The sequence below is a fragment of the Pseudophryne corroboree genome, chromosome 2 (assembly GCF_028390025.1).
Source record: "Pseudophryne corroboree isolate aPseCor3 chromosome 2, aPseCor3.hap2, whole genome shotgun sequence".
NCBI classification, from domain to species: Eukaryota; Metazoa; Chordata; class Amphibia; order Anura; family Myobatrachidae; genus Pseudophryne; species Pseudophryne corroboree.
This window is the reverse complement of record NC_086445.1, coordinates 858,407,198-858,430,546: the sequence shown is the minus strand read 5'-3', so window position 1 is coordinate 858,430,546 and position 23,349 is coordinate 858,407,198. Positions and strand designations below refer to the sequence as shown.

The 23,349-nt window shown below is 45.0% G+C and overlaps 1 protein-coding gene across 3 annotated transcripts in view; it reads left to right on the top strand.

Annotated features, from left to right (window-relative positions):
* LOC135049881 (transient receptor potential cation channel subfamily V member 1-like) overlaps nucleotides 1–20,106 on the top strand; it is a 123,651-nt gene extending 103,545 nt beyond the window's left edge. For 2 of the 3 annotated variants that reach the window (XM_063955837.1, XM_063955836.1), the window contains exons 12-16: nucleotides 5,376–5,442; nucleotides 8,097–8,398; nucleotides 17,030–17,157; nucleotides 17,822–17,928; nucleotides 19,337–20,104. In XM_063955837.1, the coding sequence (XP_063811907.1) occupies nucleotides 5,376–5,442; nucleotides 8,097–8,398; nucleotides 17,030–17,157; nucleotides 17,822–17,928; nucleotides 19,337–19,440 (708 nt within the window). In that variant the 3' untranslated portion in view covers nucleotides 19,441–20,104. Of the gene's footprint in view, nucleotides 1–5,375; nucleotides 5,443–8,096; nucleotides 8,399–17,029; nucleotides 17,158–17,821; nucleotides 17,929–19,336 lie in introns of all 3 variants that reach the window. The other variant, XM_063955835.1, reaches the window with a different exon arrangement.
* Nucleotides 20,107–23,349: the final 3,243 nt, after the last annotated feature.

Sequence of the window (23,349 nt, the reverse complement as noted above, 5' to 3'; positions counted from 1 at the left end):
GGCTGAACACTGCATACATTACCATTTAGTTTTGTGTGGAACAGAACAAAACAAATGAACATCTTATATGTAAATCTAGTCTAAGAATAGCCACTATGTGGAGCCATCTCGTCAGCAGCTCTATAACTTCAAAAGTGGAGATTGATGTTAATATAGGATTACCTCATTCCTTGGGTTTAATTTAAGTTGATGAAATGTACTGTATCACCTTGTTACATTCTATTGGTTTGTATTTAAAACATCTATTTGCAGTGTACACTTTTTGTTTACTACAATTTTGCATTTTCTCCCAATGCTAGAAATAGGAGTAATGGTGCTGAATAGGTTGTATAAAAAGAATATGAATTATTAGGGGACACTAATAACAGCTTAATTGTCTTATAATTGTATGCAAACAATTTTGGCCCTCATTCCGAGTTGATCGCCACCTGCCATTGGTCGCTGCGCAGCGATCAGTTAAAAAAATTGCAAAACTGCGCATACGTATGCACCGCAATGCACACCCTCGGCGTACAGGTACAAAGAGCATTGTGGTTTTGCATAGGTTCTAGTGACGCTTTCAGTCGCACAGCCGATTTCACACCAACAGGTTGGGTACGAAATCCCAACTGTCGAGACCCCAACAGCTAGTAGACTGATAGCGGAATCCTGATGGACAGTAGATGGATCCCAGTAAGTATTTTAACCCTACCCCTAATCCTAACCCTAACCCACCCATCCTGCAGTTTAACCCTAACCTTCCCTTCCCACTGCCTAACTCTGAAAAGCAGCCTAACCCTAATTCCCCCCACTTGCAGCCTAACCCTAAACTCCTCCACCCCTGCAGCCTAACCCTATCCCTACCCCTGGTGCCTAACCCTAACCCCAGTACTTACCTTTGGGATCGTCGGTCTTCTGACTTTTGGGATGTAGACCATATCCCCTTTAAAATCGTAATGTCATGTAAGAGACTGCAAAGTGCTCTTTCAGTGTTTCTGGAACCTGTGACTGATTTTTTGGAATCGAGCATGGATTTAAATTGGGAATGGGATGATAGCTGTTTGTCAGGTTTGCAGGACATATTTAAAAGAAATCACAATTTTTGCAAGGGTTGCCGAGCTTTTTAGCAGCACAAATAGACCACTTCCATTGAATCTGTATAGTATCAGTCATTTAAACTGTGTTCTTTGCACAGACAGGCTAGCAATACCCGCCGAAAAGTTGCAATATGGACAGATGGACAACTTCCATTCCAATCTAGCACAAGTGTATATACTGTATATCATAAATGTATTACCTACAGTATTATGACCTTCATATGTGTTTACAAATGGGATTGATAACAAGGGAACAGTGTTTGGTCCCCTTTCCATAATGTCTTACAGCATTAGCCTTTTCTGCATGGAGAACAACTCCCTATTTGCCGGTTAGGAACCTTGTACTTGCTAGAAGTTGAGACTCTTGGACTTGCATAGAGTTGTGGTTCTTGGAATTGAGCGTGGAAATACTCAGACTTGATTTTCCTGGAGGGAACTTGGAGTTGTTCGGTGTTGTGGGGAACTGCAGTACTATTGTGGTGAGACTCCTAAAGCCCTCAATAGGGTTTTCACCAATAGCAACCCCCCACTGTTCTCTTAGTGCTAGTTGTGCACACCGGTACATAGGGGGCCCCCTGGACCTGAAACCTCCAGCAGTAGGAGCTCACCCAATAGACTGAAGACCCTGAGTAGCAGTGAGTAACCGTTGAGAGTAAGGCACACGGCTGCCCGAGGTTTGAGGTACGGGCTGCATAGACTTACATCTGGGCTAGTGTCTTAACAGTGCAGATGGTATGCATGCTTCTAGCCGGGTGGGCTGGAGTTGGCAGACGGAGAACGCCACATCAAGCCTGGGTATCAGCAGGCAGGGCTGGACACAGGACATGGGTCCTAATTCAGACCTTATCGCTCCTCTGCGAATTTGCAGAGGGCTGCGATCAGATAGTCGCCACCCATAGAGACTGAAAACCCGCCCTGTGCAAGTGTTTGAATGCATGCGTATGCCATGTGAAAACTTCGACAGACAGCGGACATCTGCAAATCCGTTCATAATTCACTCACCATCTAATGATTTTTCCAGTCTGTGCGTAGCCCAGGACTTACTTCTACAGTGTGATAGAATCAGGCTGTTCGGGGCTGGAGCTGACGTCACACACCCTCCCAGAAAACGTTTGGCAATGCCTGTGTTTTTCCTGACACTCCTAGAAAACGGCCAGTTACCACCCACAAACGTCCGCTTCCTGTCAATCACCTTGCGTATGCCTAGCGATCTAAATATTTGCACCATTCTGGTACTGTCTGGGCTTGCGCCTGCACATTGCGGTGCATACGCATGTGCAGTCATTCGCTGTTGTGCGGTTTTGCACAACAGCGATCACGTCTGAATTAGGCCCATGGACAGGCAGGGATTCCGGCAGAGTATCCACAGGACAATGACCAATATAGGTAACAGGGACCAGCGATTTACACTGCAAGGGTAACCTATACCCAGCACAGAGTGGGTGGCCAGCAAGGATTATAAAGGGTAGTTTGACCAATCAGCAGCTGAGGAGTGAATGGAGAACAATTATTCCTAAAGGACATTCAGCTGTATTGCTACGTGTCCAGCATGTCCTGACTGTCAGCCAACAGCTCCCTGTACTGGGTTGCCTAGCAACCGGGAATACTGTCTGCATCCAACATCCCGGTTGCCAAATGCCTGACAGCTCCCAGCGATCAATGCAGGCGCCTTGTTGCTAAGCACCAGGTGGGGACCAGCAGCCCGGGCGGCCGGAAGAGACGCATCACCCCGGTCGCTTGGCAACGGCTGGGACCTGCATCTGACATGGGCCACACGGCGGCCTGTGACAGTGAGAATGGAAAATTAGGTCAGCCTATGACCCCATCAATGTTTGTGTGTGTGGTCAGTGATGGTGCAACCCGCTCAGCAAAGAGATGTAGGCGACAGGCTGGATAGTCTCTCTCCCTGCTCTGCATCCCTGCTGTCTGTTGTTGTCGGGACTGCCACTGCACCCTCACAATGCGGACAATCATGGCCTGAAAAGGGGGTGGAGCCATGCAATATTAGGGGGTGGGGCTATATGGACCCCATGGGAACTAAGCTATGCGGCCCTCTGGGAGGTGGAGCTACACGGACCTGTGGGGGCAGAGCTACACTGACCTGAAGGGGGCGGAGCTACATGGACGGGACCAGGCCAGGGCTGCATGTAAAAAAGGTCGTAGAACCTGAAATATATTAATATATATGTATACGACATTGCACAGCACAGTGGATCCCGAGAGTGTGGGTTTTTAACATTATATGTTGCACCATGTCTCACATTTGTCTCTATAAATTTTAATATTTCACAGTTCTTGGCTTTTTAAAAAATAATAATAAAAGTTATATTTTAAATAAGTATATTTTGTTTGAGTGCGCCACTCCAAGTCCAATTCTTCCCTCTCCTTTTGAAACCAGGGCTGCATGTAATAGGATGATCTACTGTTACCTGGATGGGGGGAGGGGGGAGAGGGAGGCGGTGTGTGTGTGTGTGTGTAGGCTTGCACTGATGTATGTGTGTGTGGCACCAGTACTGTGTGCATTTTTTGTATAAGTGGTGGTACTGCTGTGTGCATTATGTGTGTAGTCGGCGCTGCTGCTGTGGACATTATGGGGGTCATTCCGAGATGATCGTAGCTGTGCTAAATACGATCATGCACACTGACATGCGGGGGGACACCCAGCACAGGGCTATCCCGCCCCGCATGTCAGTGCCGGCCCCCTCCACCCACAGAAGTGTGAAGGCATTGCACAGTGGCAATGCCTTTGCACTTCAAGAGTAGCTCCCGACCAGCGCAGCTTTAGCGTGCTGGCCGGGAGCTACTCATCGCTCCCCGGCCCGCAGCGGCTGCGTGTGACGTCGCGCAGCTGCTGGGGCCCGCCCCACGTACAGTCCGGCCACGCCTGCATTGGCCAGGCCGTGCCCACGAAACGGCGGTCAAATGCCGCTGTTCCACCCCGCCCAGCGACCACCTGGCAATCATAGCGGCACTACGGCCTTCGGCATGCACAGTTCTGTCCCGATCGCATCACTGCGATAAACTGCAGCGTTCGATCGGGTCAGAATGACCCCTTATGTGTGTAGGCGGCGCTGCTGTGGGCATTGTGTGTGTAGCCAGTGCTGCTGCTGTGGGCATTATGTGTGTAGGCAGCACTGCTGTGGGCATTATGTGTGTAGGCGGCACTGCTACTGTGGGCATTATGTGTGTAGGCGGCGCTGCTGCTGTAGGCATTATGTATGTAGGCTTAAGGGTGCATTAGTGGCGCTACTGCTGTGGCATTAAAGCTGTGGGCATTATGTGGGTAAGCGGCGCTACTGCCAGTGGGCATTATGTGCATTAGCAGCGTTACTGCTGTGGGCATTATGTGTTTAAGTGGTTCTACTGGTGTGTGCATTATGTGCGTAAGTGGCGCTACTGGTGTGGGCATTATGTGTGCAAGTGGTGCTAAAGCTCTGGCCATTAGGTGGGTAAGCGGCGCTACTGCCAGTGGGCATTATGTGCATTAGCAGCGTTACTGCTGTGGGCATTATGTGTGTAAGTGGCGCTACTGCTGTGGCATGTGTGTAAGTTACACAACTACTGTGGGCATTATTTGTGCAAGTGGCACTACTGCTGTGGGCATTATGTGTGTAAACAGCAACTACTGTTGACATTATGTGCGTAGGCGGTGCTTCTGTGGACATTATGTATAAGGAGCGCTACTACTGGGGGTATTATTTGTGTAAGAGGCACTACTGTGGGCATTACGTATAAGGGATGCTACTACTGTGGGCATTATATGTATAAGCAGCAACTGCTGCTGTGGGCATTATGTGTATAAGTGGCGCTAATACCGTGGGCATTATGTGTATTGGGCAATAGTGTGTGGTGTAACATATAAGGGGTAATACTGTGTAGCGTAATGTGAATAGGGAGCACTACTATGTGGTGTAATATGAATCAAGGGTACTACGTGTGGTGTCATGTGAATAAGATTGTGCTACTGTGTAGCATACTTTGAAATGGGGGTACTATTGTGTGGCCACACCACTTACTTGTGAGACCACACCCCTTTTGTTGGTACGCACCTTAGCTGCGAGCTGACCCTTAGTAAAGTGTGGGAGGGCACAAATTTATAGTTTGCAGGAGGGTGCCGAACACCCTAGCACCGGCCCTGTGTGTGGTCCTTAATGGAGCTGAAAGTGACAACATGGTTGTTCACATTGTGTACCAATCATCTGAATGTCATTATATGTATGCACTTTGGCTATGCACTTTTGACTCTATGTCATTTTTGAATGTGAATTGCCTGTACTAAGAATAATCTTTGTTTTTCAGACTATATTACGTGACATGCTTCGCTTCCTGTTTGTCTACCTGGTGTTCCTCTTCGGCTTTGCAGCAGGTAATAGTTTAAGTGTCACACACAAAAAGTTTATTGCAGTACTATAAACTGCCCCACACAGTTACACTTTATTGCTCATTTCATTTTAAATGGGGGTCTCCTTTTTTAGGGTATCTACTATCCTTGGCATAGCTAAAAAACACCAAAAAATTATGTAAGACTTCTACATGCAATAGCCCAGTCATTGTAATCTGACAGAGTGGCTTCACTCTGATTGGTCAGAGCATAAGAAAAATCAACCTGACTGGTTAGAAGCAGCGATCATTTTTATTACCCCACATAAGCCACCTAGGTAGGTAGACAGAGCCTAGGTAGGTAGACAGAGCCCTGGTGCTGTCAGGTTGGGGCTGTTTATTTCCAAGGGGGCAGGACCGTCTTTTTGTATGGGCTCAATGGGCAGTTGCCCAAGGGACCCAGTAGAATAATGGCCAAGGTAACCGGAGATATCTGACTTCAAAGCAGTGGTCCTTATCCAAGCCTGTTAATTGCTCTTCCCAGCCAGATATCTTGGGTTATGTCTGACTTAGAGTTTTTCTGAGGGTATACTCAAAAAGCTCTCCCCTTTCGGTGGACACTGGTAGCTTGTCTTTACTATGCCCAGAACCAAAGATGTCAGCCTTCCAGCAGCTGGTCCCTGCTCCAGCTCCACATGCCTGGTATGCAGTTTTATATTTTCATTGGTGGATTGCTCTGGTTCCCCAGTACCTCCTGAAGGGTGGGACCCTCTAGTGTTTTATTCTATTGAAAGCTAATAAATATATTTCCAGTAACTGGAGATATCTGCAGTCAAGCAAGCTGCCCTCCTACTGGAAAATGATGAATATTAAGCCCACTTACTATCCACCCCTCTACTGTGTATAAAACTTCCTCTACCACCCTGTTAGTCATGTACCGGGGCCCATTCATTCAGCCCAATGCCCCTTCTACAGTTTAGTGTTCTCCCTCCTGCCCCATCTCCCTCCATCTGTGCAGTAGAGAAGTAATTTGCAGAAATTACTGCTCCAGGTACTATGTGCTGAGCGAAAGATACAAAGCTGCTGCTGATAGCACCTCCCACCCCTACCGCTGGAGGATGGATAGGGGCCCCAGTGCATTGCTTTACCCAGGGGCCTACACTCCTGTTAAGATGGTCCTGCAAGGGTGTGGGGTGGGATCCGCAGTTCTTTTTTCTCCAGTCCAAATATAATTTTCTCTCTAGGTCAATATCTGTTTAGAAAAAGTCAAATTTATAAGATGTGTAAATGAAGCTGTACTGATTAACATGTACAGCTAATAAAAATGTTTTCTACTAACTGATATATACAGATGTGTCATCATACATCTAGCCTAAATATGCCACGCACCGCGAGATGCCTGGTGGGAGTGAGCCGACATTTCCCAGCTAACTTCGGCCATCTTCTTTTGCTGAGAATTTTCTTATTCACATCGCTGTGTGAGTAAGACACACAAGCAGACTCTGCTGATTAAAATGATATGTGGCATGCCAATATTCTGTGTGAATACGAAATGCTGGGTTACTGTGTTTCCAGATAAACACTGTAGCATAGCATTTCGTATGCAGATACAGCCGTGGTCGCACACAGAATACTGTATAGGCATGCCGCATATCATTTTAATCAAAGAGTCTGCTTGTGCGTCATTTTAGCATCGCAATGCGAATAAGATTCATTTTTTTCAGAGAACATGCAGAAAAAGATGCCCAGTGTTAGTAGACACGCTCACAACTAGGTGCGACAAGTGAGTGATAGTTAACTTATCTGAACATATAAATTATACTATTGGGTAGTCTGGTTTTTACTTTGCTAAATACAGTATGGCCTCTCAGGCCTTGGATCTGTTTGCTTTGCTAAAGTCTGTTGTAGCTTGCCTGAAATTATGTATTCGCCACTCTCTTTTCCTGTCTTTGCTTTCTGTACCTAATAAAAACATAATATGTTAAAAAGAAAATAATTATGATAATGGTAGTACTTGTACAGCCATTTTTATAGGGAAAATGATGTAGAGTCTGTCTTCATGTCTGCTGTAAGCCTGATGTATATATACAGTGGCTCATGCAGAGTGAGTATTATGCCAGTTGGCTACCGTATCTTGTGTGAATTGGTATCGCACATGCCTGATACAGTTGGTGTACACATACTGTGTGCAGAGTTGTTTTATTCTGCTGCTTGTGCCTGTGTGCTCCTAGATGGACAGAACAAGATACGTATTCTAATGTAAGCTAAGTGCACTGAGGATCAATTATATGGAACACATGCAATCGGGAAATAAAGCATATGCAGCTGGAAAGCACTACTATTATTTTGGGGGTCAGAAGAGGGTTCTGCTGTATTAGAGAAGTTGTTGTAGCATAATTGACATTACATTTGTTTCACACAAAATAAACAGCAAATAAGATAGATGCAAGTGAGAGGTAAGTACCTGGGCTGTGTGTGGTGTAAATAAGGCCCATATACTACTTTTTTGCTGACCAGAATGCATCTGGAACTCTGCAAATGAAGGGAAATACACTGTTGTTTCTTCAGTCTTAAATCCTCATTCTGTGGCCAACTCTGCATTAGTCCCATAAAATGTGTCTGCGGGGTGCTGGACATTGTCAGTATTTTTTATTATTCAGTCTGAGTATGGAATAATTATTATACTTATCCCTGTCACAGCATTAGTAACACTTGTCGGAGAAGCACCTGTGGAGCCTGGTAACAGCACTGAGGCTGGGAAAAGTGAAGCTGGAAGCTCCTATTCTGGTCTCTACGTCACCATTTTGGAGCTGTTCAAGTTTACTATTGGGATGGGCGACCTAGAGTTCAACGAGAACCTTAAATTCAAGCACTTCTTCATGTTCCTGCTCATCCTATATGTTGTACTCACCTACATTCTTCTCCTAAACATGCTGATCGCCTTGATGAGTGAAACGGTCAACAAGATCTCTAGCGAGAGTAAGAGCATATGGAAGCTCCAGGTGTGTACTGTAGTTTCCTCACAAAACCATTTCCTCAAGTCTGACACAACAATAAACAACAATAAACCAGGAGACTAGCACACGAGATCCATCCAGTAGATTGCACAGTGCAGCGGTCTACTTTGCTCTTACTGGGTGGATGTAACATTTGACCATGCAGTACAGTTGAGATACCCTAGGTAATGCGGGAAGGAGCTTCTGTACAGTCCCTGAAAGGTGAAAAATCATCAACTTCATTTAAATCTTCATAGTATCTCTTGAGTTCATTTTCCATTAAGGATGTACCCAATATCTTATGAAGGTTGTGACAGGTACAGTCACCAATACTGTGCAATATATTTATCATTGGGGCTAAAGGTATCTGGTTTTGGAGGGGGGCGAAGCAAAATCCCCAGTAAGCCACGGCTCGCAACCGTGTTGGACCTTTAGCCGCGGTAATTTACCGTGGCTAATAGGATACTGCCCAATATGTAATAGCACACAGTGTTGTATATACAGGATCTGATACCCCTGCATCCTGTTCCTTCTCTTCAGTGACAACACCTGGCTGGAGAGAAAGCAACTGGATCTAAAAAGATTTAACTATTGCTTTTGCTCAGCTGAGGCTGGTATAGCCTATAGGTGCTGAAAAATTAAAATATATTTATAGAATCCCCCAAGGTCTTTTACAATCTGCTGGCTAGGAGTCATTCTAGTAAAAATAAATAAGAAAAATAAATTGAAATTATAAAAGAAAACCTTAAAGTTTAATTAATACCTTGTTAGCAGTTGCCACTTTAAGATAGCTGCAGATGGCTTGGGTTAGCAGGAAAACCAAACAGAAGCTGTAATGTCTGTGATGCTCTGACCATAGCATTACGTAGTCCCATTGTACTCGCCTGGGCTATGATGAGACACATTGAGTCCTGGGAGAACTTTAAATTCTTATTTAAATGAGATAAAAGTATGTAGAAGGTGCACTTAGGTTGCCGCTTTGCAGGTGGAAGTACAGCATTTTCTCCTCATTGAGGTGGCAGTTCTTGGGTTTAACTTATACTGTTGCAGTCATGTCAAAGGTGGATTTCTAGATGCACTTTAATTTAATAATATAACGAAAACGTTAAATTACTGAAGAGTAGCCCTGAAGTGGTAGTTCAATGGACTTTGAAGTGACTTCACTCTTTCAAACATGTCAATCTTCAGGTGGACTGCCAAAATTAAGCCCAGACTAATTTTCAATGAGCAGCTCCAAGTATGTAAGAAGAGTGAGGATTATGAAATTGGGGATATATAGGCACACATGCACAGTTAAGCATAGCAGGGCTGGACTTAATTTTTTGTGGTTCATTACTGAGCCTTAGTGTGTCCATTTCATGCTAAGCTGTTTTTCAAAAACATTGATGACTAAATGGAGGAAAATCCATAGTGAGATAATAATAATAATACTAATCATCATCATAAAATAATAGTAATAATAATGATACAAATTAGTATAATCAAGGCCCTTTATAGACATCAAAAACAATACACATAACAAATAAGATTTAAGTAATACAGCAATAGACAACCCGCACAGACATAAAAAGAAAACGAAGAGCGCAAAAGAAGCATAATGCAGGATTGGTGTAGGCATTTTTTGGTAATAACTTCCACGGGTTGTATATTCCACCCTCACAAGTTATCAGATGAGGCAGCCATCTTGAGCACACTGCATAGGATTACCCAGGGTGAAATAGGTTACCCCTAGAAGAGATGACACAAAATGGGGTGATTGTAGCATCCTAACATGTCCTAACGCTAAGAGTAGGGTCCCAATAAAACTGTCAGGTCCATGTATTTTTCATCCCATCCACGAGCATACCAGATGAGGCAGCCATGTTGGGAGCACTATGAAGGTTACACTGCGAGAGGTGAGCCATAGAAGGACCCAAGGCATGCATGGGAAACTGACACTGTATAGTAGTATTATATACACTGCACAGAAAGATCCACGTGAAGTACATCCTACCCGCAAATAAACCCATCAAGGCAACCATCTGCGGTTGCTGCTAGCACGGTGTGCAATCAGTGGGGATACACATTACAGTAAATAGCACATGGTGAGGTGAAAGTATGCTGTAAGAAAAAAAAAACATGATAAAAGCACATTTTGAGGTAAACAATAGAGATGAGCGCCGGAAATTTTTCGGGTTTTGTGTTTTGGTTTTGGGTTCGGTTCCGCGGCCGTGTTTTGGGTTCGACCGCGTTTTGGTAAAACCTAACCGAATTTTTTTTGTCGGATTCGGGTGTGTTTTGGATTCGGGTGTTTTTTTCCAAAAAACCTAAAAAACAGCTTAAATCATAGAATTTGGGGGTCATTTTGATCCCAAAGTATTATTAACCTCAAAAACCATCATTTCCACTCATTTTCAGTCTATTCTGAATACCTCACACCTCACAATATTATTTTTAGTCCTAAAATTTGCACCGAGGTCGCTGGATGACTAAGCTAAGCGACCCTAGTGGCCGACACAAACACCTGGCCCATCTAGGAGTGGCACTGCAGTGTCACGCAGGATGTCCCTTCCAAAAAACCCTCCCCAAACAGCACATGACGCAAAGAAAAAAAGAGGCACAATGAGGTAGCTGTGTGAGTAAGATAAGCGACCCTAGTGGCCGACACAAACACCGGGCCCATCTAGGAGTGTCACTGCAGTGTCACGCAGGATGGCCCTTCCAAAAAACACTCCCCAAACAGCACATGACGCAAAGAAAAAAAGAGGCACAATGAGGTAGCTGTGTGAGTAAGATAAGCGACCCTAGTGGCCGACACAAACACCGGGCCCATCTAGGAGTGTCACTGCAGTGTCACGCAGGATGGCCCTTCCAAAAAACACCCCCCAAACAGCACATGACGCAAAGAAAAATGAAAGAAAAAAGAGGTGCAAGATGGAATTGTCCTTGGGCCCTCCCACCCACCCTTATGTTGTATAAACAGGACATGCACACTTTAACCAACCCATCATTTCAGTGACAGGGTCTGCCATACGACTGTGACTGATATGACGGGTTGGTTTGGACCCCCACCAAAAAAGAAGCAATTAATCTCTCCTTGCACAAACTGGCTCTACAGAGGCAAGATGTCCACCTCATCATCATCCTCCGATATATCACCGTGTACATCCCCCTCCTCACAGATTATCAATTCGTCCCCACTGGAATCCACCATCTCAGCTCCCTGTGTACTTTGTGGAGGCAATTGCTGCTGGTCAATGTCTCCGCGGAGGAATTGATTATAATTCATTTTAATGAACATCATCTTCTCCACATTTTCTGGATGTAACCTCGTACGCCGATTGCTGACAAGGTGAGCGGCGGCACTAAACACTCTTTCGGAGTACACACTTGTGGGAGGGCAACTTAGGTAGAATAAAGCCAGTTTGTGCAAGGGCCTCCAAATTGCCTCTTTTTCCTGCCAGTATAAGTACGGACTGTGTGACGTGCCTACTTGGATGCGGTCACTCATATAATCCTCCACCATTCTTTCAATGTTGAGAGAATCATATGCAGTGACAGTAGACGACATGTCCGTAATCGTTGTCAGGTCCTTCAGTCCGGACCAGATGTCAGCATCAGCAGTCGCTCCAGACTGCCCTGCATCACAGCCAGCGGGTGGGCTCGGAATTCTGAGCCTTTTCCTCGCACCCCCAGTTGCGGGAGAATGTGAAGGAGGAGATGTTGACAGGTCGCGTTCCGCTTGACTTGACAATTTTCTCACCAGCAGGTCTTTCAACCCCAGCAGACTTGTGTCTGCCGGAAAGAGAGATCCAAGGTAGGCTTTAAATCTAGGATCGAGCACGGTGGCCAAAATGTAGTGCTCTGATTTCAACAGATTGACCACCCGTGAATCCTTGTTAAGCGAATTAAGGGCTCCTTCCACAAGTCCCACATGCCTAGCGGAATCGCTCCGTGTTAGCTCCTCCTTCAATGTCTCCAGCTTCTTCTGCAAAAGCCTGATGAGGGGAATGACCTGACTCAGGCTGGCAGTGTCTGAACTGACTTCACGTGTGGCAAGTTCAAAGGGCATCAGAACCTTGCACAACGTTGAAATCATTCTCCACTGCGCTTGAGACAGGTGCATTCCACCTCCTATATCGTGCTCAATTGTATAGGCTTGAATGGCCTTTTGCTGCTCCTCCAACCTCTGAAGCATATAGAGGGTTGAATTCCACCTCGTTACCACTTCTTGCTTCAGATGATGGCAGGGCAGGTTCAGTAGTTTTTGGTGGTGCTCCAGTCTTCTGTACGTGGTGCCTGTACGCCGAAAGTGTCCCGCAATTCTTCTGGCCACCGACAGCTTCTCTTGCACGCCCCTGTCGTTTTTTAAAAAATTCTGCACCACCAAATTCAAGGTATGTGCAAAACATGGGACGTGCTGGAATTTGCCCATATTTAATGCACACACAATATTGCTGGCGTTGTCCGATGCCACAAATCCACAGGAGAGTCCAATTGGGGTAAGCCATTCCGCGATGATCTTCCTCAGTTGCCGTAAGAGGTTTTCAGCTGTGTGCGTATTCTGGAAACCGGTGATACAAAGCGTAGCCTGCCTAGGAAAGAGTTGGCGTTTGCGAGATGCTGCTACTGGTGCCGCCGCTGCTGTTCTTGCGGCGGGAGTCCATACATCTACCCAGTGGGCTGTCACAGTCATATAGTCCTGACCCTGCCCTGCTCCACTTGTCCACATGTCCGTGGTTAAGTGGACATTGGGTACAACTGCATTTTTTAGGACACTGGTGAGTCTTTTTCTGACGTCCGTGTACATTCTCGGTATCGCCTGCCTAGAGAAGTGGAACCTAGATGGTATTTGGTAACGGGGGCACACTGCCTCAATAAATTGTCTAGTTCCCTGTGAACTAACGGCGGATACCGGACGCACGTCTAACACCAACATAGTTGTCAAGGCCTCAGTTATCCGCTTTGCAGCAGGATGACTGCTGTGATATTTCATCTTCCTCGCAAAGGACTGTTGAACAGTCAATTGCTTACTGGAAGTAGTACAAGTGGGCTTACGACTTCCCCTCTGGGATGACCATCGACTCCCAGCAGCATCAACAGCGCCAGCAGCAGTAGGCGTTACACGCAAGGATGCATCGGAGGAATCCCAGGCAGGAGAGGACTCGTCAGAATTGCCAGTGACATGGCCTGCAGGACTATTGGCATTCCTGGGGAAGGAGGAAATTGACACTGAGGGAGTTGGTGGGGTGGTTTGCGTGAGCTTGGTTACAAGAGGAAGGGATTTACTGGTCAGTGGACTGCTTCCGCTGTCGCCCAAAGTTTTTGAACTTGTCACTGACTTATGATGAATGCGCTGCAGGTGACGTATAAGGGAGGATGTTCCGAGGTGGTTAACGTCCTTACCCCTACTTATTACAGCTTGACAAAGGCAACACACGGCTTGACACCTGTTGTCCGCATTTCTGTTGAAATACTTCCACACCGAAGAGCTGATTTTTTTGGTATTTTCACCAGGCATGTCAGTGGCCATATTCCTCCCACGGACAACAGGTGTCTCCCCGGGTGCCTGACTTAAACAAACCACCTCACCATCAGAATCCTCCTGGTCAATTTCCTCCCCAGCGCCAGCAACACCCATATCCTCCTCATCCTGGTGTACTTCAACACTGACATCTTCAATCTGACTATCAGGAACTGGACTGCGGGTGCTCCTTCCAGCACTTGCAGGGGGCGTGCAAATGGTGGAAGGCGCATGCTCTTCACGTCCAGTGTTGGGAAGGTCAGGCATCGCAACCGACACAATTGGACTCTCCTTGTGGATTTGGGATTTCGAAGAACGCACAGTTCTTTGCGGTGCTTTTGCCAGCTTGAGTCTTTTCAGTTTTCTAGCGAGAGGCTGAGTGCCTCCATCCTCATGTGAAGCTGAACCACTAGCCATGAACATAGGCCAGGGCCTCAGCCGTTCCTTGCCACTCCGTGTGGTAAATGGCATATTGGCAAGTTTACGCTTCTCCTCCGACAATTTTATTTTAGGTTTTGGAGTCCTTTTTTTACTGATATTTGGTGTTTTGGATTTGACATGCTCTGTACTATGACATTGGCATCGGCCTTGGCAGACGACGTTGCTGGCATTTCATCGTCTCGGCCATGACTAGTGGCAGCAGCTTCAGCACGAGGTGGAAGTGGATCTTGATCTTTCCCTAATTTTGGAACCTCAACATTTTTGTTCTCCATATTTTAATAGGCACAACTAAAAGGCACCTCAGGTAAACAATGGAGATGGATGGATACTAGTATACAATTATGGATGGACTGCCGAGTGCCGACACAGAGGTAGCTACAGCCGTGGACTATTGTACTGTACTGTGTCTGCTGCTAATATAGACTGGATGATAATGAGATGTAGTATGTATAAAGAAGAAAGGAAAAAAAAACCACGGGTAGGTGGTATACAATTATGGATGGACTGCCGAGTGCCGACACAGAGGTAGCTACAGCCGTGGACTACCGTACTGTACTGTGTCTGCTGCTAATATAGACTGGATGATAATGAGATGTAGTATGTATAAAGAAGAAAAAAAAAAAAAAACACGGGTGGGTGGTATACAATTATGGATGGACTGCCGAGTGCCGACACAGAGGTAGCTACAGCCGTGGACTACCGTACTGTACTGTGTCTGCTGCTAATATAGACTGGATGATAATGAGATGTAGTATGTATAAAGAAGAAAGAAAAAAAAACCACGGGTAGGTGGTATACAATTATGGATGGACTGCCGAGTGCCGACACAGAGGTAGCTACAGCCGTGGACTACTGTACTGTACTGTGTCTGCTGCTAATATAGACTGGATGATAATGAGATGTAGTATGTATAAAGAAGAAAGAAAAAAAAAACCACGGGTAGGTGGTATACAATTATGGATGGACTGCCGAGTGCCGACACAGAGGTAGCTACAGCCGTGAACTACCGTACTGTGTCTGCTGCTAGTATAGACTGGATGATAAAAAATGATATAAAAAATATATATATATCACTACTGCAGCCGGACAGGTATATATTATATAATGACGGACCTGCTGGACACTGTCTGTCAGCAGAATTAGTTTTTTAATTTTTATAGAATAAAAAAACACCACACAAGTCACACGACGAGTGTACTTTTTCAGGCAGACATTCAATCACAATATACTATACTGGTGGTCAGTGTGGTCAGGTCACTGGTCACAGTGGTCAGTGGTCAGTCACACTGGCAGTGGCACTCTGGCAGCAAAAGTGTGCACTGTTTAATATGTACTCCTGGCTCCTGCTATAACCTATAACTGCTCCCCAGTCTCCCCCACAATTAAGCTGTGTGAGCACAGTCAGATATTATACATAGATGATGCAGCACACTGGGCTGAGCACAGATATGGTATGTGAGTGTGACTGAGTCACTGTGTATCGTTTTTTTCAGGCAGAGAACAAGAACAGAACGGATTATTAAATAATAATAAATTATAAAACTGCACTGGTGGTCAGGTCACTGGTCATCAGTCACTAGTATAACTCCTCCTAAGCTCCAGTAAGTAAATGAAGTGTCTCACTCTCACTCTCCTATCTATTTTAATTTCTAAACGGAGAGGACGCCAGCCACGTCCTCTCCCTATCAATCTCAATGCACGTGTGAAAATGGCCGCGACGCGCGGCTCCTTATATAGAATCCGAGTCTCGCGATAGAATCCGAGCCTCGCGAGAATCCGACAGCGTGATGATGACGTTCGGGCGCGCTCGGGTTAACCGAGCAAGGCGGGAAGATCCGAGTCGCTCGGACCCGTGTAAAAAAACATGAAGTTCGGGCGGGTTCGGATTCAGAGAAACCGAACCCGCTCATCTCTAGTAAACAACAGAAGAAAGAAAATTGACATAGCATATTATTTTCATAAAATTATATATAAATGTCCTGGTCTCATGGGAGCAGTATGGTGGGTGTGAGAATGTGGGGAACACACTAATGTCCAATAGAAATGTCCCTGTTGAGCCTGGTCCTGGTATTCTCCCTCCCCCCAGGGCCCTGCTCACCTTGAGGTGTAGGCCAGGGGGCAGTCCAAATGTTCTAAGCAAGCGAGGTAGTAGGCCTGGTACCAGGTCTGGCAGAGGTGCGGTGAGCCACATAATGATCCTGAACTTCAGTGCTTGAAAAATCTGTTTCATTTGGGATTCTAGTGTAGTCCAAATCCAGTTCATACTCCAATTATAACTCTGCATCCTTGGAATGACATCCTTAGAATGCAGCCTTCCCAAATGCAGACCAAGGGCTGACTACCGACCTTGCAAATAATTCTCTTAAATACTACATATTATATCAGCTGGAGCAGGTGTGTTGTTGCGCATCTAATTAACAGAAGGGATGTTACATTGCAAACAGGATCACAATTTCAGACAGACAAACTTTCTTGGGGTATGTAAAGTATAGCCAAAGAGATGAAAAACACAGATATATAAACGGGAAGGTGTTTTGTTTACCTGTGGGGAAAGGACAAGTGGGATCCAATTATAATTCTGCATCCTTGAAATGGCATCCAGAGAATGCAGCCTTCCCAAATGCAGATACCTTATAACACCAAACTGGGTAAGACATGTACATCACATATTAATACACTCATATGTTTAACAGAGAGCAGCTACAATCCTGGATATTGAGAGGTTTCTGCCAAGGCTCCTAAGGAAGCGATGGAGATCCTGCCACCTGCTCACTGTGGGAACAACCCCTGATGGAAAACCAGATGAAAGATGGTGTTTTAGGTAAGACTCGCTATCATAAGCACAGGCATCCAATGTAGGTTGTATGCCAGGCTGCTGAGCCATAGTTTAGTGATACTCCTTCAGTAAAGGAACATATTCGTATTAGTACTTTCTTCTGCATGTTCTGTTCTTTTCTGTTTATAGTCCCTCATCTGTTTTGCTAAACAAGCCATACACGTTTTTCATAATGTTAAAGATTCCTAATTGAGTTTCTGTTAAGGTGCCGCACAAAAGTGAGTCCAGGTAAAGGCAGCAATTTGGGTAAATGTAAAAACCAAGCTAAACGTACTATACAGGTGTGGCACTTTCACGTAGCTAAAAGGCGACACTGAATCTCTAGTCTTGTAAATGCTCTATTGCACAGGTTCTCAAACTCGGTCTCGGGACCCCACACGGTCCATGTTTTGCAGGTCACCTGTAGATTTTTTAAAATGTGACAGTTGGTGATACACAGTGCAGCTGCTGGGGGACATGGAAAACGTGAACCTTGTGGGGTCCTGAGGACCGAGTTTGAGAACCAATGCTCTATTGCTTTACAAAATTAAGTTCATGTCCTCTCTTTAAATGCCATATCTGAACTGTGCACTTTTTAATATTGGTGATGGGGATAAATATTTTCAGATGTGCAATTACACAAATTGTGTGTTATTTTGCCCCATTGTAGGGTGGAGGAAATGATGTGGGGATCATTTGGAAAGAATCTTTCTAACCTTAATGAGGAACCTGGTGACAAAGAAAAAGTAAAACTTACCTCCTCTAAACATCCCAAAGGTAAGGACAGTAAGAAAACAGCGAACCCCCAAATTACCCGATTTATGCGGGACCGTCTTGAAAGTGGAGAGAGATAAAGTACCATCCAATCAGCTCCTAACTGTCATGTTACAGGCTGCGTTTGAAAAATGGCAGTTAGGCACTGATTGGTGGGTAGATTATCTCTCTCCACTTTATCACTCTCCTAGGCTTAGTACATCTGCCCCTTGTATTTCTCTCCTATGACACATCAGTCAGTTAACTGAATTCCCTATTTATTTAAGTTGTAGTAGCTTGTTCGTAGTATAACTTTGTATTGTGTATTTTTTTTTTATTTGGTAACATGCACCCCTGTGTACAGTGATGTGGACACTTTGTGATGATGTATAAACAAAATATCATCATCATCATTATAAGATCAACTGCAATGTTTTAGGTGAAAAATAGAAAAGATTATTGTGATGAGACGGAGTAGTAGTTGTACAGTGGAAGGATGTTGGACTTACTGTGACATTTATCAAAGTGCACCATTTCTGCATGTTATGTCTACCCACACACCTAGAAGCACCTACTGAGGTGTCTTGGACCTCCACAGCAGCAGCTTGTCAAAATGAAGAAATACTGTAGCTCCAGTTTGTCTTACTCTAATTGTAGACTGGTAAATTGCAGTAAATATGAAAATGTATTTTCAACTTGGAGGGAGGGGGGGGGGGGGTGGAGGGGATCAGGGGGGTATCCAATTAGGTACAATGAAACATCTGGAGCAAAAAACAGGAGTTTTTTGCAATTTTCCTAATGTTTCACCAATTTATTTTTTACAGGGAATCCAATTAGATGTTTCATAAAAAAATACTTTTTCGTCCCAAAACACACAGGTTCAGTGAAACCTTTGTATTTTCGGTGCCGCAGCCCCGGAAAGCCGACACTTATCGGGAATTTTGTGTCGCCTGCTTGAGGCAGGTGAAACAAAATCCCTGATAAGCTGCCCTTACCCCCTCCATTCTGTGCCCCACACCTGCCACAGCAGCAGGGAGGGTGCCGGGACCTGGCACTCAGCCCCGTGACCTGGCACTCAGCCCCATGACCCGGCAATCAGTCCAGTGACCTGGCAATCAACCCCGTGACCCTGCACTGCCCCGGATGCCCAAGCCAGGCATTGGTTATGTGATGGGAGAGCAGGCCCCCAGAACTGCAAGGAGCCGGAGCTGCAGTGCCGAGCCGGAGCTGCCGGGGAGCTGATGGCAGGTGATGCAATCCTCGATCAGCCGCACTTGTGCCGATATCCTAATAGGATAGCAACGAGTGATATCATTACCTGTGGTAATGTACCACGGGTAATTGGATATCCCCCTTGGTGTTAATGCAGATTGATATGTAAACATTGAGATGTACTCATTGTGTTGACGATTGTTTTATTATTGCTTTGTAGGGTGGAGTCAGTGGGTTACCCGAGCTCAGGAGAAGGCAAAAGAAGAGGAGCAAGCGCCCCTAAATTCTGTGTCTACAAGTCCAACGGATGTGGAGAAAGTGTAAAATGAGCCACCATTTTGCCCAGGCATAACTGACTAGACCATTGCTTCCCAACCTTGATCCTCATGGCACACTAATGGACCAGGTTTCAGTGAGAGCTATACTTGAGCCCATGTGACTTAATCAGTACCTCAGTTATTTTGATTTTACCATCCATGCTTAACTATGGATATCCTTAAAACCTGGAATGAAAGTGTTCCTTAAGGACCGAGGCTGGGAAACATTGGACGAAACATCTCATTGACACATCATCAGCACTGCTTCAGAACTCATCTCCAGTAGAGGCATATAGAACATTTTATTTTTGCTATAATATGGAAAAGAAATCTGATTGTAGCAATATTTTAACATTTAAAATACCATTTGCTGCCAATATCCTCTTTACAATATGATTGTGTATTTTACTCAAACTATTTCTGCCGGTGTTGAAAATGTGGATTATGGGGGTCATCTCCACTGCCAAAAACTGATATCATTAGTGCAATATTTCACGGAGAAGGAGTATTGATATAAAGAATGACATCATGGTCAATTGTAATTTGCTGGTTTAGAGTAGAGATGAGCGCCTGAAATTTTTCGGGTTTTGTGTTTTGGTTTTGGGTTCGGTTCCGCGGCCGTGTTTTGGGTTCGAACGCGTTTTGGCAAAACCTCACCGAATTTTTTTTGTCGGATTCGGGTGTGTTTTGGATTCGGGTGTTTTTTTCCAAAAACACTAAAAAACAGCTTAAATCATAGAATTTGGGGGTCATTTTGATCCCAAAGTATTATTAACCTCAAAAACCATAATTTACACTCATTTTCAGTCTATTCTGAATACCTCACACCTCACAATATTATTTTTAGTCCTAAAATTTGCACCGAGGTCGCTGTGTGAGTAAGATAAGCGACCCTAGTGGCCGACACAAAACACCGGGCCCATCTAGGAGTGGCACTGCAGTGTCACGCAGGATGTCCCTTCCAAAAAACCCTCCCCAAACAGCACATGACGCAAAGAAAAAAAGAGGCGCAATGAGGTAGCTGTGTGAGTAAGATTAGCGACCCTAGTGGCCGACACAAACACCGGGCCCATCTAGGAGTGGCACTGCAGTGTCACGCAGGATGGCCCTTCCAAAAAACCCTCCCCAAACAGCACATGACGCAAAGAAAAAAAGAGGCGCAATGAGGTAGCTGTGTGAGTAAGATTAGCGACCCTAGTGGCCGACACAAACACCGGGCCCATCTAGGAGTGGCACTGCAGTGTCACGCAGGATGTCCCTTCCAAAAAACCCTCCCCAAACAGCACATGACGCAAAGAAAAAAAGAGGCGCAATGAGGTAGCTGTGTGAGTAAGATTAGCGACCCTAGTGGCCGACACAAACACCGGGCCCATCTAGGAGTGGCACTGCAGTGTCACGCAGGATGGCCCTTCCCAAAAACCCTCCCCAAACAGCACATGACGCAAAGAAAAAAAGAGGCGCAATGAGGTAGCTGTGTGAGTAAGATTAGCGACCCTAGTGGCCGACACAAACACCGGGCCCATCTAGGAGTGGCACTGCAGTGTCACGCAGGATGTCCCTTCCAAAAAACCCTCCCCAAACAGCACATGACGCAAAGAAAAAAAGAGGCTTTTTACTGATATTTGGTGTTTTGGATTTGACATGCTCTGTACTATGACATTGGGCATCGGCCTTGGCAGACGACGTTGCTGGCATTTCATCGTCTCGGCCATGACTAGTGGCAGCAGCTTCAGCACGAGGTGGAAGTGGATCTTGATCTTTCCCTAATTTTGGAACCTCAACATTTTTGTTCTCCATATTTTAATAGGCACAACTAAAAGGCACCTCAGGTAAACAATGGAGATGGATGGATTGGATACTAGTATACAATTATGGACGGGCTGCCGAGTGCCGACACAGAGGTAGCCACAGCCGTGAACTACCGCACTGTACTGTGTCTGCTGCTAATATATAGACTGGTTGATAAAGAGATAGTATACTCGTAACTAGTATGTATGTATAAAGAAAGAAAAAAAAACCACGGTTAGGTGGTATATACAATTATGGACGGGCTGCCGAGTGCCGACACAGAGGTAGCCACAGCCGTGAACTACCGCACTGTACACTGGTTGATAAAGAGATAGTAGTATACTCGTAACAACTAGTATGACACTATGACGACGGTATAAAGAATGAAAAAAAAACCACGGTTAGGTGGTATATATTATAATAATAATACAATTATGGATGGACGGACTGCCTGCCGACTGCCGACACAGAGGTAGCCACAGCCGTGAACTACCGCACTGTACACTGGTTGATAAAGAGATAGTAGTATACTCGTAACAACTAGTATGACACTATGACGACGGTATAAAGAATGAAAAAAAAACCACGGTTAGGTGGTATATATTATAATAATAATACAATTATGGATGGACGGACTGCCTGCCGACTGCCGACACAGAGGTAGCCACAGCTGTGAACTACCGCACTGTACACTGGTTGATAAAGAGATAGTAGTATACTCGTAACAACTAGTATGACACTATGACGACGGTATAAAGAAAGAAAAAAAAATACCACAGTTAGGTGGTATATATTATAATAATAATACAATTATGGATGGACGGACTGCCTGCCGACTGCCGACACAGAGGTAGCCACAGCCGTGAACTACCGCACTGTACACTGGTTGATAAAGAGATAGTAGTATACTCGTAACAACTAGTATGACACTATGACGACGGTATAAAGAATGAAAAAAAAACCACGGTTAGGTGGTATATATTATAATAATAATACAATTATGGATGGACGGACTGCCTGCCGACTGCCGACACAGAGGTAGCCACAGCCGTGAACTACCGCACTGTACACTGGTTGATAAAGAGATAGTAGTATACTCGTAACAATTAGGATGACACTATGACGGTATAAAGAATGAAAAAAAAACCACGGTTAGGTGGTAGGTATATAATAATAAATAATACAATTCTGGTCGGACGGACTGCCTGCCGTGTGCCGACACAGAGGTAGCCACAGCCGTGAACTACCGCACTGTACACTGGTTGATAAAGAGATAGTAGTATACTCGTAACAATTAGGATGACACTATGACGGTATAAAGAATGAAAAAAAAACCACGGTTAGGTGGTAGGTATATAATAATAAATAATACAATTCTGGTCGGACGGACTGCCTGCCGTGTGCCGACACAGAGGTAGCCACAGCCGTGAACTACCGCACTGTACACTGGTTGATAAAGAGATAGTAGTATACTCGTAACAATTAGGATGACACTATGACGGTATAAAGAATGAAAAAAAAACCACGGTTAGGTGGTAGGTATATAATAATAAATAATACAATTCTGGTCGGACGGACTGCCTGCCGTGTGCCGACACAGAGGTAGCCACAGCCGTGAACTACCGCACTGTACACTGGTTGATAAAGAGATAGTAGTATACTCGTAACAATTAGGATGACACTATGACGGTATAAAGAATGAAAAAAAAACCACGGTTAGGTGGTAGGTATATAATAATAAATAATACAATTCTGGTCGGACGGACTGCCTGCCGTGTGCCGACACAGAGGTAGCCACAGCCGTGAACTACCGCACTGTACACTGGTTGATAAAGAGATAGTAGTATACTCGTAACAATTAGGATGACACTATGACGGTATAAAGAATGAAAAAAAAACCACGGTTAGGTGGTAGGTATATAATAATAAATAATACAATTCTGGTCGGACGGACTGCCTGCCGTGTGCCGACACAGAGGTAGCCACAGCCGTGAACTACCGCACTGTACACTGGTTGATAAAGAGATAGTAGTATACTCGTAACAATTAGGATGACACTATGACGGTATAAAGAATGAAAAAAAAACCACGGTTAGGTGGTAGGTATATAATAATAAATAATACAATT